Source organism: Aotus nancymaae, unplaced genomic scaffold (genome assembly GCF_030222135.1).
Source record: "Aotus nancymaae isolate 86718 unplaced genomic scaffold, 86718_ANA_hifiasm-v0.15.2.pri h1tg000059l, whole genome shotgun sequence".
In the NCBI taxonomy this organism is placed as follows: domain Eukaryota; kingdom Metazoa; phylum Chordata; class Mammalia; order Primates; family Aotidae; genus Aotus; species Aotus nancymaae.
The window spans coordinates 41,304,530-41,322,957 of record NW_026988473.1 but is presented as its reverse complement, the minus strand read 5'-3'; the positions used below and the strand labels follow the sequence as shown (position 1 = coordinate 41,322,957).

The 18,428-nt window shown below is 35.0% G+C and overlaps 1 protein-coding gene across 3 annotated transcripts in view; it reads left to right on the top strand.

Moving 5' to 3' along the window:
* ZDHHC13 (zinc finger DHHC-type palmitoyltransferase 13) overlaps nt 1-18,428 on the top strand; it is a 61,128-nt gene that overhangs the window by 18,140 nt on the left and 24,560 nt on the right. For 2 of the 3 annotated variants that reach the window (XM_064365112.1, XM_064365109.1), the window contains exons 2-6: nt 9,854-9,999; nt 13,074-13,196; nt 14,478-14,555; nt 15,772-15,916; nt 17,301-17,365. In XM_064365112.1, coding sequence (XP_064221182.1) covers nt 15,788-15,916; nt 17,301-17,365 — 194 coding nt within the window. In that variant the 5' untranslated portion in view covers nt 9,854-9,999; nt 13,074-13,196; nt 14,478-14,555; nt 15,772-15,787. The remainder of the gene's footprint in view (nt 1-9,853; nt 10,000-13,073; nt 13,197-14,477; nt 14,556-15,771; nt 15,917-17,300; nt 17,366-18,428) is intronic. The other variant, XM_064365111.1, reaches the window with a different exon arrangement.

Here is an 18,428-nt window from a genome sequence, read left to right as displayed (position 1 = left end):
AACACACCAAAAACTGCAGGGTACAGTATAAAGCATTTAAAGTTTTTTACGTTTTTGATGCTAGAGTAAACATTTTTTAAAAGATTCCTTAGGATTTTCTATGCATATGGTCATGTTTTGGCAATAAAAATGGATTTACTTCTTTTCTAATCTGTATGCATTTTTATTCTTTTTTCTACTCTATTATGCTGTCTAGTACTTTAGTATAGTGTTAATTAGAAGTGGTGATAATGGGTATCCTTGCTTTGCTTCCAGTCTTGGTGTAAAAATGGTCTTGTACCATTCAGTGTGATGGTAGCTGTAGATTTCTTGTAAATGTTCTTTATCAGATTGAGGAGGTTCCCTTCTTTCCCTTGTGTTGAAAGATTTTATCAAATTTTGTCATATGCTTTACATAAAGAATTTTCATATGAAAAATTTTGACAAATGCTTTATTCTATGATGAATATATATTTTTAACTTTATTCTGTTAATATGAATATTCATTTTATGGTGGATTGCATTGATTTATTTTGAAATGTTTAAGCTGGGTTGTGATGTATAGTCTCTTTTTTATGTATTACTGGATTCATCTTACCTAACATTTTGTTTAGGATTTTTGTATCTGTGTTCATGAGGGATACTGGGCCTGTAGTTTTCTTTACTTGTAATGTCTTTGTTGGTTTTGGTATGGAGTGATGCCACCTCATAAAATGAGCTGGGAAGCATTCTCCCTTCTGTTTTCTGAAGGGTTAGATTATTTCTTCCTTAGATATTTGATAGGGTTAACCAGTTAAATTATATGGGCCTAGAATTTTTTATGAGGAAGGTTTTCATTATGAATCAAATTTATTTAATAGATATTATGTTATTTATTACTTTTAAGGTCCATAATATGTATCTTTTGAGGCATTTGTGTATTTCACTTAAGTTGCCCATTTATTGGCATAAAGTTGTTCAAAATATTCCCTTATTATCCTTTCAAAATTTGTAGGCTCTTGTAGTGATGTCTCTTTTTAAAATCTGATATTTGTCATTGATGCCTTTTCATTTTTCTTGATCCATTTGATTACAGTTTTATCACTTTTATTGATTTATTCTTTCCAGAGAACCAGATTTTGGCGTCAGTGATTTTCTATATTGTTTCTGTTTTATAGTTCATGAATTCCTTCTATTTTTGTATTCTTCCCGTGTATCTACTTCGAGTTTAATTTTCTTTCTCTTGATTATTAAGGTGAAAGCTTAGATAATTTACTCTAGGCTCTTTTTTTCCTAATATAAGCATTTAAAGCTAAAATTCCCTGTAAACACTGCTTAGGCTGTATACTAAGCTCTTTTTTTAAAAATTCTTTTTAAAAATATTTATTTATTATACTTTCAGTTCTGGGGTACATGTGCAATACATACAGGTTTGTTACATAGGTATACACGTGCCATAGTGGTTTGCTGCATCCATCACCCCATCGTATACATTAGGTATTTCTCCTAATGCTATCCCTCCCCAATCCCCCCACCCTCTACTATGCTGTCCCTCCTCTAGCCCCCCACCTCCTGATAGACCCCAGTGTGTGATGTTCCCCTCCCTGTGTCCACATATTCTCATTGTTCAACACCCACTTATGAGTGAGAACATGTGTTTGATTTTCTGTTCTTGTGTCATTTGACCCAGCACATTGCTAAGCTCTTTAAAACTGTTTGCTGTTGTCTTCTGGCTTGCACTGTGTCTGATGAGAAGTCTTAGTGCATTCTTATCTTTGCTTCTTTGAACATATGAGTGTTTTTTTGAGACTGATTTTAAGATTATTTCTTTATTATTGGTTTTTAGTGATTTGATTATGATACGTCTTGGTGTAGGATTTGGGGGCTTATCCTACTTGGGATCAATTGAACTTCTAGTTATTGTGAGTTTATAATTTTTACCAAACTTGGAAGATTTTTGACTGTTATCTCTTCAAATATTAAAACATTTTTTCCTTCTGGAACTCCAATTATACATCTTCAGCCATTTTCTCTCTGTGCTGCATTTTGGATACTTTCCGTTGTGGTTTCTTCAGATTAAATAGTCTTTTCTTCTATACTGTTTAATCTGCTGTCAGTCTCATCTGTTGTAATTTGTACTTTACAGATTGATTTTTTTTGTGTGTGACAGTCTCACTCTATTGCCCAGGCTGAAGTGCAGTGGCATGATCTTGGCTCACTGCAACCTCTGCCTCCAGGGTTCAAACGATTCTCCTGCCTCAATCTCCCAAGTAGCTGGGATTGCAGTTATGTGCCACCATACCCAGCTAATTTTTGTATTTTTAGTAGAGATGGGGTTTCACCATATTGGTCAGGCTGGTCTTGAACTCCTTACCTCAGGCGATCTTCCTGCCTCAGACTCCCAAAGTGCTGGGATTACAGGGAGATTGATTTTTATCTGCAGATATTCTAAGCAGATCTTTTGTCATATCTTCAATTTCTTTGCTTATGTTAATATTTTCTTTTAAATACTAATACATACTTGTCTTAACTGTTTTAATGTCTTTTTTCAGCTAATTTTGTCATCTTTATATTTCAAGGTCTGGTTCTTTTCTTCTGGCTATGGGTCACATTTTTCTTGCTTCTTGACATGCTTAGTGAGTTTTTATTTGATAGTGGACTTTGTGAATGCATATTGATGAGTATCTGGTATTTGTTGCCTCTCTTCAGAGAGTATTGGATATTGTTTAGGCAGGCAGTAAAGTTAATATTGCTCAGTTTGAGTCCTTTGAAGTCTGATTTTAGGCTTCTCTAGAGTGGTTCTGGGGTAGCCTTTATTCCAGATACAGGTTGGCCCTACACTTCTAAGGTGTGGCCCTCTGATATTTCCACTGAGTAACCCAAGGGATCATCAAAGACTCTCCGCTTTGGCTGATCAGAGTTTGAACATCTTCCTGCTGTGTATAAACTCCAATAATTGTTCAGCTTACAAATCCCCAGTCATTTTTTGCCTCTCCTTGTCAAGTTTCACTCTATACATTGTTTGTCCTAGTATTCTGCAAAGACTCAATGGGTCTCCTATACAGATTTTTTGGAGCCCCTTTTTATCTGGTTGGCTCCTTCTTTTTTGAAATGTCCCCATAACTGTCAGCCATCTCAGCCTCTCTGATCTCAAATTTCTATCTCCTCAATTTAGCAAGGCTGCTGGGCTCTAAAACAAAGTGTTTTCCTCTCAGTGCCCATTATTGCAAAATTTCTGGGATGTTAGTGGGGCTCACCTTGTTTTTTTTTTTTCTCCTCATATCTTGGCATTCACAGTCTTACTGTTCCTGTTGTCTAAAGTCTGAATACAGTTTACTTCATATATTTTGTTCACTTTTCTAGGTTTCTTTATTATAGCAAGAAAGCCAGAGGTTAAGTCCAATTCTTGTTATCCCATCATGCACAAAAGTAGAAGGCTCTACTTCATTTTTAACTAACATATGGCCAACAAAGACTATCCAGAATGTATAAGGGCTGCCATTCAAGAAGAAGACAGAAACCCAGTATAAAGACAAAAATGGACAAATTGCTTAAACATGTACTTTATAAAAGAAGAACTCAAAATGGCCAATAAACATGAAGAAATATCTAATTTGACAATTCTAGGGAAATACAAATTATTATCACTACAGGGTATGTTTACATATTCATCAGATTGGCAAAAGTTGAGTCTGATGATACCAAGTGTTGGTAAGGATTAGAGCAACAGAAACACTCATCCCCTGCAGGGGGAAGTTTAACTGCTACAACCATTTTGAAGATGATTTAAGCATATCTTCAAAGCCAACGGTTCCACTTCTAGATATATGCTTTTGAGAATTGTTTACATATATACGCCTAGAGACATGTACGAGAATGCCCAGAGCAATATATTTTTTATAATAGCCCTAAACTGGGAACAATTCATATATCCAGCCTAGTAAAATAGAGAAATTAATCATAGTATGTTACTGTGTTGGAATGTTACACAGCAATGAAAATGAACCTGTTGTAGCTTTCACAACAACATGGATGAAGCTTCTTTTTTTTTGAAGGAAAAAAAAGGAAGAAAGAAAGAGAGAAAGAAAAAAAAGAATGAGAAGAGGAAGGAAAAGGAAGAGAAAGAGGGAGAGAGAATGGGAGTATTGCTTTATTGCCCAGGCTAGAATGCAGTCTAAAAATGGGAATTGAAAACCTCTTTTATACCAATAATTGTGCTTAACAATGGAGACAGGAAGGAATAAGGGAAGAAAATAACAAACAAGCAGCCAACCAATATTTCATTTAAACCTATGAAATGCTATGCAATTATTGAGGAGTGATTTACTTCCAATTATGTAGTCACTTTTGGAATAGGTGTGATATGGTACTGATAAGAATGTATGTTTTGTGTATTTGAAGTGGAGAGTTCTATAAATGTTTATTAAGTTTACTTGTTCTGGGTCTGAGTTCAAGTCCTGGATATCCTTGTTAATTTTCTATCTTGTTGATCGGTCTAATATTGACAATATGATGTTACAGTCTTCCACTATTATTATGTGGGAGGCTAAGTCTCTTTATAAGTCATTAAGAACTTGTCTTATGTATCTGGGTGCTCCTGTATTGGGTACGTGTATATATAGGATCATTAGCTCTTCTTGTTGCATTGATCCTTTTACCATTATGTAATGTCCTTCTTTGCCTCTTTTGATCTTTGTTGCTTTAAAGTCTATTTTATCAGAGGTGAGAATTGCAACTCCTGCTTTTTATTTATTTATTTATGTTTGCTCTCCGTTTGGTTGGTAAATCTTCCTCTGTCCCTTTGTTTTGTGTCTTTGTGTATCGTTGCATGTGAGATGGGTCTGGATACAGCGTACCAATGGGTTTTGGCTTTTTATCTAGTTAATAATATATATGAGTTTAATACTGCCATTTGATGCTAGCTGGATATATTTTTGGAAAGGCTGATACTGGTTGCTCCTTTATATGTATAGTGCTTCTTTCAGAAGCTTCTGCAAAGCAGGCCTGGTGATGGTGAAATCTCTAAGTACTTGCTTGTTTGCAAAAGATTTTATTTTTCCTTCGCTTTTGAAGCTCAGTTTGGCTGGATATAAAATTCTGGGTTGAAAGTTCTTTTCTTTAAGGATGTTGTATATTGGCCCCCACTCTTTTTCTGGCTTGTAGGGTTTCTGCTGAGAGATCTGCTGTAAGTCTGATAGGCTTCCTTTTGTGGGTAACCTGACCTTTCTCTCTGGCTGCTCTTAGTATTTTCTCCTTCATTTCAACCCTAATGAATCTGACGATTATGTGCCTTGGGGTTGGTCTTCTTGAGGAATATCCTTGTCGTGTTCTCTGTATTACCTGGAGTTGAATATTGTCCTGTCTTACTAGGTTGGGAAAGTTTTCCTGAATAATCTCCTGAAGAGTATTTTCCAACTTAGATTCATTCTCTTTGTCACATTCAGGTACACCTATCAAATGTAGATTAGGTCTTTTCACATAGTCCCATATTTCTTGGAGACTTTGCTCATTCTTTTTTATCCTTTTTTCTCTAATCTTGATTTCTCGTTTTATTTCATTAAGTTGGTCTTCAAACTCTGATATCCTTTTTTCTGCTTGATCAATTTGACTGTTAAAACTTGTGCACACTTCACGAAGTTCTCGTGTTGTGTTTTTCAGCTCCATTAATTCACCTATATTCCTCTCCAAATTGTCTATTCTCGTTAGCATTTCGTCAAACCTTTTTTCAAAGTTCTTAGTTTCTTTGCATTGGGTTAGAACAAGTTCTTTTAATTCACAGAAGTTTCTTATCATCCACCTTCTGAAGCCTACTTCTGTTAATGGAACGCACTCGTTCTCCATCAGGGCTTGTTCCGTTGCTGATGAGGAACTGTGATCACCTGTAGAGGGAGAGGCATTCTGATTTTGGGTATTCTCAGCCTTTTTATGCTGGTTTCTTCCCATCATTGTAAATTTATCCACCTGTCGTCTTTGTGATTTCCGACTTTCAAGTTAGATTTCTGAGTGGACGTCCAACTTGTTGATTCCCAGCGCCGAAATCTGAGCAATCCACTGCACCGGCCAAAACAGCGGTGTTAAGATTGATGGTGCTTTTCTGCCCAGGAATCGGCCAAAAGGGGACCCAGTCCCGCTCACTCTGCACCAAGAACTGCTGCGCTGAGGCACCAGCAAAACCGCCGCGCCGGCCACAAGAGTCGTGCTGGTGACCCGTGGGGCTCCTCCGCTGGGAATCTCCTGGTCTGTGAGCAACAAAAATTCGTTTGAAAGTGTGGCATCCTCTCGTTCTCTGTACTTTCACTGAGAGCTACAATCCCGAGCTGCTATTGGTCAGCCATCTTGGATTTCTCTCCCGGATGAAGCTTCTAAGTCTAATGTTAAACCAAAACAAATGATAATGAATACATATGATAGATTCCATTTTTATAAAGATTAAAAAATGTAAAGCCAAACTGTACTTTTTTAGGGTTACATACATTAGAGAGAAAACTATAAAGGAAAGCAAAACATTATAACTGAAGTCAGGAAACTGTTTCTTTAGTGTGGGGATGTGATGGAGAATAGCACGTGTCCAGGCAGTCTTTTAAGATGCTGGGTCAGTCTATATCTTGACTTAAGTAATGGTTTCATGGAGGTTCATTTTGTATTTATTCTTTACTCTATACAAAAGAAGAAGTCCATATATATACATACATGTTTTACATACTTTATATAATAAATGATAATACTTTCAGAGTTTAAAAATACGAGTCTCTTTTTTATGGCTCTGAGGACAGAAAGGAAATTCTGAAAACATTCAAGGTAATGCTATTGGAGTAACTAATAGTCTCTCGAGAAGACTATTTTGAGGATGTAATTTCTGATGCATTTATTTAAAAATCAGCTTTTTAAAAATTATAAATAGGTAACTAAATTTGCTTATTAAACATTAATTCAGGTCAGGTGTGGTGGCTTACGCCTGTAATCCCAGCACTTTGGGAAGCAGAAGCAAGAGTATTGCTTGAGGCCAGGAGTTCAAGACAGTCTGGGCAACATAGTGAGACCCTGTTGCTACAAAAATAAAAACTAAAAAATTAGCTGGGTATGCCAAAGAATTATAAATCATTCTATTATAAAGACACATGCACACATATGTTTATTGCAGCACTATTCACAATAGCAAAGACTTGGAACCAATTCACATGCTCATCAGTGATAGACTGGTTAAAGAAAATGTGGCACATATGCATCACCAAATACTATGCAGCCATAAAAACGAATGAGTTCATGTCCTTTGCAGGGATATGGATGAAGCTGGAAACTATCACTTTCAGCAAACTAACACAGGAACAGAAAACCAAACACCACATGTTCTCACTCATAAGTGAGAGCTGAACAATGAGAACATATGAACACAGGGAGGGGAATCTCACATACCGGGGCTTGTTGGGGGTGGGGGGCAAGGGGAGGGATAGCTTAAGAGAAATATGTAATGTAGATGACGGGTTGATGAGTGCAGCAAACCACCATGGCACATGTATACCTATGTAACCTGCACATTCTGCACATGTATCCCAGAACTTAAAGTATAATAAAAAAAATTAAAGGCTGGGCACAGTGACTCACATTTGTAATCCTAGCACTTTGGGAGGTGAAGGCAGGTGGATCATGAGGTCAGGAGTTCGAGACCAGCCTGGCCAACACAGTGAAACCCCATCTCTACTAAAAATACAAAACTTAGCTGGGTATGGTTGTGGGCACCTGTAATCCCAGCTACTCGAGAGGCTGAGGCAGGAGAACTGCTTGAACCCAGGAGGCAGGGGTTGCAGTGAGCTGAAATCATGCCACTGTGTTCCAGCCTGGGCGGCAGAGCTAGATTCCATCTCAAAAAAAAAAAAAAAAATTAGCTGGGTATGGTGGCATGTGCCTGTAGTACCAGCTACTCAGGAGGCTGAGGCAGGAGGATTGCTTGATCCCAGGAATTGGAAGCTGCAGTGAGCTATGCTCACACTGCTGCACTCCAGCCTGAGCAAGACCTACCTCCCAATAAATAAATACATTTTTAAAAGATATACTGATTCAGGGAGGTTTCTCTTTAAGGTATCATTTCTTTAGAGAATACAATATAGTATGTTTTATTAAAGTTGAATACTTTAACATTAATCTGTTTCTACTTGGAAATCTGAATAGCCTATGAGATTAGAAGATTGGTTATTATGTAAATGAGTAGTCAAAGATATCAGTGATCAGGGTCACACTGTAGAGTCTTTTAAAAATGTATTTAGAATATATGCAAATAATATGTACATTTGATATATTTGTGCTTTTAGGAAACAAACTTTGAGCATCCCACATCTTTAGCTGAAGGAGTCCTTTTCTCAAATAAAACTAAGTATTTGTTTGGAGGATATTAAAGTGATCCAGTGAGCCTCATTTGTGCTAAAGATTTTAACCCCCTCTGCCTGCCTGATTGTCCACCAAATATTTTGCCAAAGTTGTCAACCAGTGTCAAAATTACTAATCTAAGTTGATCACCTACCCATCTGCCCTAGAGGTGATAATGATTCCAAAAGGCCATAGTAATGGAAAGGAGAAATAAAATGCATTCATAATCCACAGAATGGGTAATTGATCTCAGATTTTTGTGGGCTTTTTTTTGGTGGTTGTTTTTTTAAAAATTAGTGAATCCTGTACTGGTTTTCTGCTAAGGTCTAATGAGATTAGAAATACTCAACTAGTTTGAATGACAAACCTGAGATAATTGTTTAAAGAAAAATTTTTTGGCTTGCCATTTGCTGCTGCTTCTAATGGGTGATCTGAATGTAACATTTGATGATTCAGCTAATGGAAATAGTCCATTGGCAATCATACTTTTTACTCTCACCAAATTCTGCAGTCACTTCTGTATTAGTTACCTATTACTGCATAACAAATTACCACACATTTAGTAGGTTAAAACAACACGTACTTATTATTAGCACTGTGCTTTAACCAACTGAGCTACCAGGCCACCAACATGACACTTATTTATTATCCTATAGTTTCTGTTTGTCAGGAGTCTAGGCATGGCTTAGTTGGATTGTCTGCTCAGGGTCTCATGCAGTTGACATCAAGGCTGAGCTTGGGGTCCTCTTTCAAGTTCACGTGGTTATTAGCAGAATTCAGTTTCTTGCAGTTGTATGATCAAAGTCTCATTTTCTTACTGGTTGTCAGTGGGGACTGCTTTTATTCCTGAAGACTGCCCACAGTTCCTTGCCATGTGGACCTCTCACAGGCCCTGTCATATTATGGCAGCTCACTTTTTCAAGGCCAGCAGAAGAATCTCTTGCTTCAGTTGGCTAAGACAGAGTCTTATTTAACATAATCATGGGAGTAATTGTCTCATCACCTTTGCCATATTCCATTGCCTAGAAACAAGTCACAGGTTCTGCCTGTGTTCAAGAGGAAGAGAACTTGATTAATTGGTGGGTTGGGGGATATTCTTAGGGTATGTCCACCACATAGAGGCCTGGCAAACTTCCTACCAAGTCAGTAGAAATGGTTCTTTACCCACTACAAGTAAAAATGTCCATCTGTGCCTTTTTAGATGATCTTTGTTTTATGAACAAAATATGTAATTTGGATTTTGTAATAGTATCTTTTCTAGTGAACAGAATTAAAGAAAATCTTCCTTAGGATACACTTTTTTTTTTTTTTTGAGACAGAGTCTCACTGTCACCTAGGCTGTAATGCAATGGCGCGATCTTAGCTCACTGCAACCTCCGCCTCCTGGGTTCAAGTGATTCTCAGGATACACTTCTAAGACTCAAAAAAACTAAGTTATTAATATACGTATTGTTGATAGTAGCAAATTCTTCATTTTGTAATTGAATGTGACATTAATTCTCTCATGCTTTGTCAAATGACTCTTACTCTTCAGTGCAGGAATCACAGCCATGGCCCCCACCCTCCAGGATTTGGTCGATACGGCATCTGCGCACATGAAAACAAAGAACTTGCCAATGCAAGAGAAGCTCTTCCTCTTATAGAGGACTCTAGTAACTGTGACATTGTAAAAGCTACTCAGTAAGTCTTCCAGATGCTTTGATTTATCCTTATGTTCTCTTGAATTAATAGTAATGTATGTGTGGTTCATGGCGCTTCATATGTTTACCTCTCTTACTTTGTAATGGTAGTTAGCACCAGCACCAAGTATATTTGTCATACCAACACCAGAGTGCTTAGTACAATGTACCTGAGCTGTTTACATACCAGGCTGTCCCATTAGATTGTAGGCAGCTTCTTAGCAAAAGCATGTCTTCATCTTTGTAGCTCCAGTGCTTTTGCACAGTTCCTTCTTATATGAGGTACCCAGTAAATGTTCTTTGAATGAATGGATGATTTGAAATGACACTAAGCCAAACTCTTTATTTGAAACACAAACCTAAGTCTTCTAAAATATACTACAACCTGAATGGTTAGATGGAATGAAAAATACCATTTTTCATTCCATCTACACATTTATAGATATTTTAAACATTTATTTCTTGAGTACTATCCATGTGCTTGTTGTGCTGGATTAACTAGAAGACAAACAGTAAAGTAAGGTGGAAATATGTTCTCTGACCTCTTGAAACACATAATGTGTTGTTTTGCTTGCACTGGATATGAAGTACATTTTGAAAGTTTCCCCTTAAGATCTCCATATGTGGATATTTACATTAAGTCAAGTATTTCCAACATTTTCACCTTCATGGATCTTGTTGATTATTAACATCTATCACACCTCTTGCCATTGAGCATATTTTGAGTATTTTGTCCATCAGACTACATCAAGTAGTAATCCATTTTCATAGTAATCAAACATAAATCTTCCTAGCAGATTGCCCATCAAATATAAATCATACCTATCTAATCAGCCTGAGGGGAACTAATATTACCATACTAACTTGACATAATTTCTATCAGAAACAATGATGTTTGGAAATTAATTAGCCTATTTGGCCTTAATGTAGTCTAATGTATTATCTATGTTAATTTAAAAATATATTGATGATCATTTGAGTATTCTAATTAGCAATTTATATGAACTCTAGAGGCCATGGGAACCATTATTTTAGGTGAATATTATTTGATATTGTTTATATTTTATTTATACAAAAATGATAGTATTCTTAAGGTAAATATTTGCTTTAATTAGGATGGAAACATTTAAATCTTTCCCTGTTGCTCATAAAACCCTTATGATAAATGTCAGAAATTAGGCTATTTTTAGAGGGAATCTCAGTAAAAACTTGCATTTTATATCTTTCCCAAAGTTTTCTTTAGATCCTAGACCTTCTCAAGTGGTTGTGGGGAGATCCGTAGGTAGTATTTGGGAAGGGCAAAAGAGAGCTAGGGGGTGTGTGTGCGTGTGTGTGTGTGTGTGTGTGTGTGTGTTTTCTAAACCAGCAAAATCTTAATGTATATTGTTTCTCAAATAAAGGGAATATTTCTTTTCCAGTAAAATGTTAAAGTTGACATTTAAAAGATGGTGAGTATAAATATGTGTGTGTCATTTTCAAAAATTTACTCTTTTAAAAATGCCAAAAAGACACACACACACACACACACACACACTCTTGCATATGCATATTTTGGTAAGGCAGAAATTATTCTAATTTACAGTGTGAGAAACAGACCATTCTGCTGTTTGGTTTGATTTTTGATCCTTGAGGGCTTGTTGAAACTTTCAGGTACTTCTAAATGGAAGTAAGTTTTAAAGAAAGTGCTAAATGTTAGGTTGAAACGTCATAGAAATATTGCTAATAGGCTGGGCGTGGTGGCTCACATCTGTAATCCCTGCACTTTGGGAGGCTGAGGCAGGCAGGTTTACCTGAGGTCAGGAGTTTGAGACCAGCCTGGCCAAAATGGCAAAACCCCATCTCTACTAAAAATACAATAATTAGCCAGATGTGGTGGTACATGCCTGTAATCCCAGCTATTCAGGAGGCTGAGACAGGAGAATCACTTCAACCTGGGAGACAGAGGTTGTAGTGAGCTGAGATTGCGCCACTGCACTCCAGCCTGGGTGACAGAGTGAGACTCCATCTCAAAAACAAAACAAAGGAATATCACTAATGATTTACCCCTTTATTCTCTATGAAATAACTCTTTTTAATGCTATAATAATTTTTCTATGAAATGCCTTTTTAACACTATACTATTTAACTGATTAAGTAATAGTTAAATTTCTCCCAAGCCCATCCTTTTCCATTCTTATTACTTCTCTCTTACTTTAGGCTCTCATTGTGTCTTACCTGTGTTTATTGCAATAATCTCTAAACTGGTATTTCAGTCTCTGTCCTCACTCTGCTCTAAGCAGCTTCCTTACTGCCTCCAATGTGATCTTTCTTAAAACTCAAAGTCTAAGTGCTTTCCTCTTTAAAACCCTTTATTGGTTTCCCATTGAACTATAGATAAAGCCTAAACTTCATAGTGTAGCACAGAAGGCCCATGTGGTCTTTGCCTATTGCTTCTAACCTCATATCTCATCATTCCCTCTCATGCTTTATGCTTAGCAATGTTCAATTGCTTTTATATCTCTGAACATCCATGTAGTTTCACATTTCTGATATTTGTACAGGCTGCTTCCTCTGCCTGAAATGCCTTTTGTCAGCCTATAAAATATAGCTGAGTTTCAACTCCTTCAGGAAGGGCTAATCATTTGTTCCTCTGCTATACCTATAATCTTTCCATATTTTATTGTTGAATTTATCCCATTCCAAGTTCGCTTATTCTTTATCCCTTATTGTGAGATTTTTGCATGGGCTTGGTTTGATTCAGGAATAAGATTATTGTCAGGAATCGGCACCAGGTGTTTCTGGCACATAGTGTAGATCAAATGAAACTTATTGAAGGAAGGCAGTGTAAATTTAAAGTTTACTTAAGAAAATCAAGTTAAACTCCAAAGAGATTAATCTGATCAATAAGTAAACCAGGTTTCCTCTTGTTGTTTGGCTTTATACTGTGTCCTCTCTGTGCATGTCTTTGTTAATTATTATATTTCTGTGTTGACTGAAAGGCAGTTTGAATGATGAAAGATTACAGTAAAATGAAGAAATTTTGACATATGAAATGATTTTAATGATATCAATTATGCTTTTTTTTTCTTATTTGAGATACGGGATTTTTGAACGATGTAAAGAGTTGGTAGAAGCAGGATATGATGTCAGACAACCAGATAAAGAAAATGTGTCGCTTCTTCATTGGGCTGCTATTAACAACAGACTGGATCTTGTAAAGTAAGATGGGATATATGTGTGTTAATAGTGTGTTTATAATTTTAGACCTCGCCTTCATTTCTCTTTTTATATAAGTACAAGTATTGAACCATGTGTAATCCTCTTATAAAAGAACCCCTGAAACTTTTTCTGCCACACATGGTGGTTATAAAGTTGAAAAGGACCTTAGAGATAATCCGAGGTTGATCCAAAAAGGAAAATTAGAAATAAAGCCAAGGGGCCAATCATAACGTTTAGGAAGTAAAAGTGAACATTTTTTTAATAAAGGAAAAGCATAACAAACTTTTTCAGAATAGAATAAGAAGTCTCATCTAGTTTAGGAAAAAACATTAAAATATTTTACACTGTAATACCAGGAAGAATAGATAGGTAGGAAATTTAACCTTTTTAAAAAAACTAAATATGGAATATAGTTTTAAGTGGGCATGGATTGGATTGTATAAAATATTTCCCCTTCATAAAGCACTACTGCCTGCTCATTGTTTTTTTTAAATATCTTAACATGTAAAATGTACATGTATATGTGAATGTGTATATATTTTGGGTTATAGGATTAGATATTTAAAATCCTCAAAGTTTAAGAAATTTATCAAAGTTTAAAATATTCTAATACACATTAATACTCACAGGCAAACTCCTTTTCTGTGGAAATAAACTGGCATGGTATTTAGATAATATGATGTATGAAGTACAACTTAGAAGTAATGAGACTAATTCCTATAAATGATAGAAGAAAATCAGTCTTGTCCACCTTATAGAGTGCCTCTCATCTCTGTCCCCCAAATACAGAGCAAAATGCTCAAATGTCTAACTTTTCCAAAAAGATTTTAAGTTAATTCTTTACTACTTACTTTTATAATTCATTCCCATATAGTAATTCTAATTTTAAACTGTTGAAAGTGACATAATTTTACCTTTCTCCTTGCAGTCAAGTAAGAGTATCTATCTGATCCTAAACCTTTTGAAATATAAACCATTTCAAGAGTGCTGTGGTAGTTAGACTATGCAGAGAGTAGTTATGATGTGTTTGATATGTAAGTTATAATGGAATGCTAATTACAGCAGGAGTAATTACTTACATCCTAAGAATGTTTCATCAGGGATTTGTCTGATTCTGCCATGTGAATCTTTCAGATTTCTATAGCTCTAGGTGTTTTAGGGAATATTACTATCATAATTTGTTTTCTAACACATTTATTATTAAGAAAAAATTAGTATTTTCTTTCTCAATATGAAGCTTAAGTTTCAAATCTTATTTTCATTTGTGTCTGCTTTTAACAGGTTTTATATTTCAAAAGGTGCTGTTGTAGATCAGTTGGGTGGAGATTTAAATTCAACTCCTCTTCACTGGGCCATCCGGTAAGGTTTCTTTGAACACTGAAATTAAATAGCCACATGTGGCTAGTGGTCGCTATATTGAAAATCAGTTATAGACCATTTGAAAGCCTATCTTTTCTTTTTCTTCTCCTTTATTTAAAAAAGTTACAGCTTTAAAGAGTTTGCAGAAAGGATGTGTTTGATATTTAATTTAGGGCTTTACTATGATTATCAAACTCAAATATGTGTATTATACTTTTTTTCCTAATTAAAATAAATAATTTTCATACTTAGTAACATAAATAAAAGTAGTAGTTCAGTGAACTGCAAACTCAGTTCAGGCTTATGACAGATGTCTATTCAGAAACTTACAATTTTATTTCAAATAGGTGAGTTTCCTTTTCAAGTAAGTAAGTGTAAAGTATATCTATCTTAGGGTAAAATGAGTCAGCTCTTTTAAAAGTTGTTGCAGAATTAACAAGAAATTTTGAGTAGGTCAACTTAGAACATTTATATTGTGTGGTCACTCTCTTCTCTTCTCTGATGTATATTGGCCATCGAAACTAAGTTAGTAAGTCTTGAATACTTACCAGTTTCTTTTTTTAATTTAAACTCCATTTTCAGTGGTTGGTAGGGTTGACAGGAATCTGAAACTGAAGTGAATAATTGCTCATGTAAGGCAAGGGGTTGAATCTTTTCTCCATAGCCAAGAGTTTTGAAGCTCTAGGGTTAACTCATGCCCTTTAGGCTACTAAGGTATAGTACTTTACATGAAAAATGAACCATATTCAAGCATAAGAAAAGCATATGAATATATAATTCTTAATATAATCACAGTATACCCATAGTTTATGAATATTATATTTCTGTATATCTGACTTATGATTTATTTTATTTTTATTTTTTATTTTATTTTTTATTTTAAAATATCAGCAGTGAAGTCTAAGTGGTCTTAGAGTCTTCATTGTTAGCATGTCATAAAAAATTATTATTTACACATGGTAATGTAAGGTTTAAGGTAGATTGGGAAGTTATGAAGCTTATCATTTGCACTCAAGAATGATTATCCATATAGCTCTAAGTTTGGGGCATCTAAGCAAAAAACATTTGGACCATTGCCATTGTTTCAAAAATCTTACTGTTAGGAAATATTTTTTATATGTAACCAAAATCCCTCATGTCTTAGGAATATCAGTTTCTCACCAACTTTATGCTTTTTCTGCATGCTACAGAATGGCTTTTTGTCTTCTGTTTGCAGACAAGGACATTTACCTATGGTCATATTATTACTCCAGCATGGTGCAGACCCCACTCTCATTGATGGAGAGGGATTCAGCAGCATCCACCTGGCAGTATTGTTTCAACACATGCCTATTATCGCATATCTCATCTCAAAGGGACAGGTATGTTCTGAAATGTGTCTTATACTCCAGCTTTTATAATCTGAAGAGGTTGGGAAAATTAGTAGTAGTAGTCTCTCCTCACTGTTAAAGTGGAGGTTAATGGATATCAAGATATTCAGATATTAGCCTCAGTATGCTTAGCTATTGAATACTGCTTTTCAGCTTCATTGGAGGGAAAAGGACGGGTCATTTAGCTCAGTAACATATAATAGATGTTTCTGAAACTTGTAAGTTGTTAATAGTTTTTCTTATGAAGCCAGTAATTTGCAGAGTTTTTCAAAAACATGACTTCAAAACCTGTATTTTTCTTCTAGTTGAATATAAAAATGGTAGTCAAATCACTAACCCATCATTTGCTTTCATTATTTGAGCCCAAATGGGAGGCCAATTTGATTATATGTTTCTTATTGTTCTCTCAAGTAATTTCATGAAAAATGACTTGCCTTGAGAGGCATAGGTTAAATTATAGGTTATTGTCAGTTTCACTGTCAGTTATACTTGCTTGGAATATGTTTTCTGGTAGCAAAATAGTTTATGTATTAGCAGACTTGCCTGTAAAAGGCATGAAAATGTGCTTGCACAAATGCTGTCGGAATGATTTTGCTCCCTTTAAATAAGCACCTTCTCTCAGACTTAGCTGATTGAATTAGAATTACAATCTCCTAGGTTTTATTGTTGGAAAAATATAAACATATGAGGAAGAGTCCTGTCTGCTTCTCTTTGGGCCCCTTCCCAAGTTCTGTTCCTCCAAGGCCCATAAGAATCTTTAGTATATGAAACTCTTTCTTTGGCTTAGCTGAAACCATTATTGTATACGTTAAACCTAGACTTAGACCTGTCTCATTGAAAGGAATATATCATCGTGGAGATATGATATCCTTTTTTTTTCTGCATTCTAGAAAATAGAAAAGAAATTTTCATGTTTTACTACTTAAAACTTAATAAGTCCAGAAAGACAAGTTGCCTCAGAAGATAGGGAGTTCACTATTTACTGGAAGTTTTTGAGTAGATACTGAATGCTTTGTATAAGAAATGATAATGTGAATTAATGTGTCAACTCAGGTCTCAACTAGATAACTTTTAAAGTCTCTACCATCTCTTGTATTTGATGGTAGCTATCAACATTTTACTCTTTCCCTTAACTGTTTGTGTTCACATCATATAACACTATATATTCAGATTTTCTCTTTAAAAATATTTTGTAGAAATCTGTGGATTTTTACCCTATGGAAGTGGAGTAGAACATTCTTTTTATCAAATGATATTTGAGCCCTTCATGTAGAAACAATGGTAGTACTGAATGTATTAAAGACATTTCTATTAAGAGAAGAAATAGACTTTTGAGTATATTTACAGTTATGTGAATTGTCTTATTTTTGAATAGAGTGTGAATATGACAGATGTAAATGGGCAGACACCTCTCATGTTATCAGCTTACAAAGTAATTGGGTGAGTTTAATTTAATCACCTCAATCTGATTCTTGGTTCCAACAATTTCTTTTCTGTGTATGTGATTTTAAATATCTCAGTCTATGTGTGATGATAGTACATTCTGAAGAAAATAAGATTTTCCACACTGAGACTGTGATAAGGGGCTTTCAAGGTAGGTTATAGTTGGAAAAGCACCATTGAAATATATTTTCTCTTTTCTGATAGCTTTGGCAAAAAGTTTGAAAGCTACTAATTAGAAAAAAATTTCCTTATGGAACAGTAAGATAACCTTGACATATACTTGTTAACATGACTTGTATTTCTTCCTTTGCCTTTAAAAAAAAATGGCTATAATTTTAAATGTTCTCATAATTTGAAATCTAAGTGATAAATCTGCTTTCTGGAAAATATTAAATTTTGAAATTCTCTGACATCATTCTTGACTGCTTTGAAAATATTAATCATAACTGAAAATAGTCTATATGTTCAGATCAGGTACTTGCATATTTAAGTTTTTCTGTGTATTTATTTTTATAAACACATAATTCCCACTGTATAGTTCAACTTCTGGTATTTTTCTGAATACATGTTGTAGTTTTCACTTTATCAGTTTGTATCTATGTTGTATTGAATTTCTGATTTTGCTTGTGCTTAGGACTTCTCTTCCAAGAACTGTGTTCTAATGCTATTTCCTTTTTGTTCATGGAATGGTAGGGTTGGAGGTAGAATTTTATTAAATAGCATTTTCTCTTCTTTGCTGATAAATCTAAAGTCAGGTATAATCTCTATAAAGATCTTGATGGAATAAATAAAGTAGAATGTTGTTTTATTAAAATAATCTCTTCAGTAGTCATGAAGGAAGGAAAAGTATTGATAAAGTGAAAATATTTTACTGAATTCTGTCTTCTAATCTGTAACTTTCTAAGATATACAAATATTTTAGGATATAATTTATACCTGCTTTATTTAATAGTTGATTTGATGGAGAGTATGAAGTTAGCTACTCAACTAAAACATACGTTTAGTCTTTAATTGAATAAATAGCATGGGATTTAATATTGGCTAAAGTTAAATCTATATT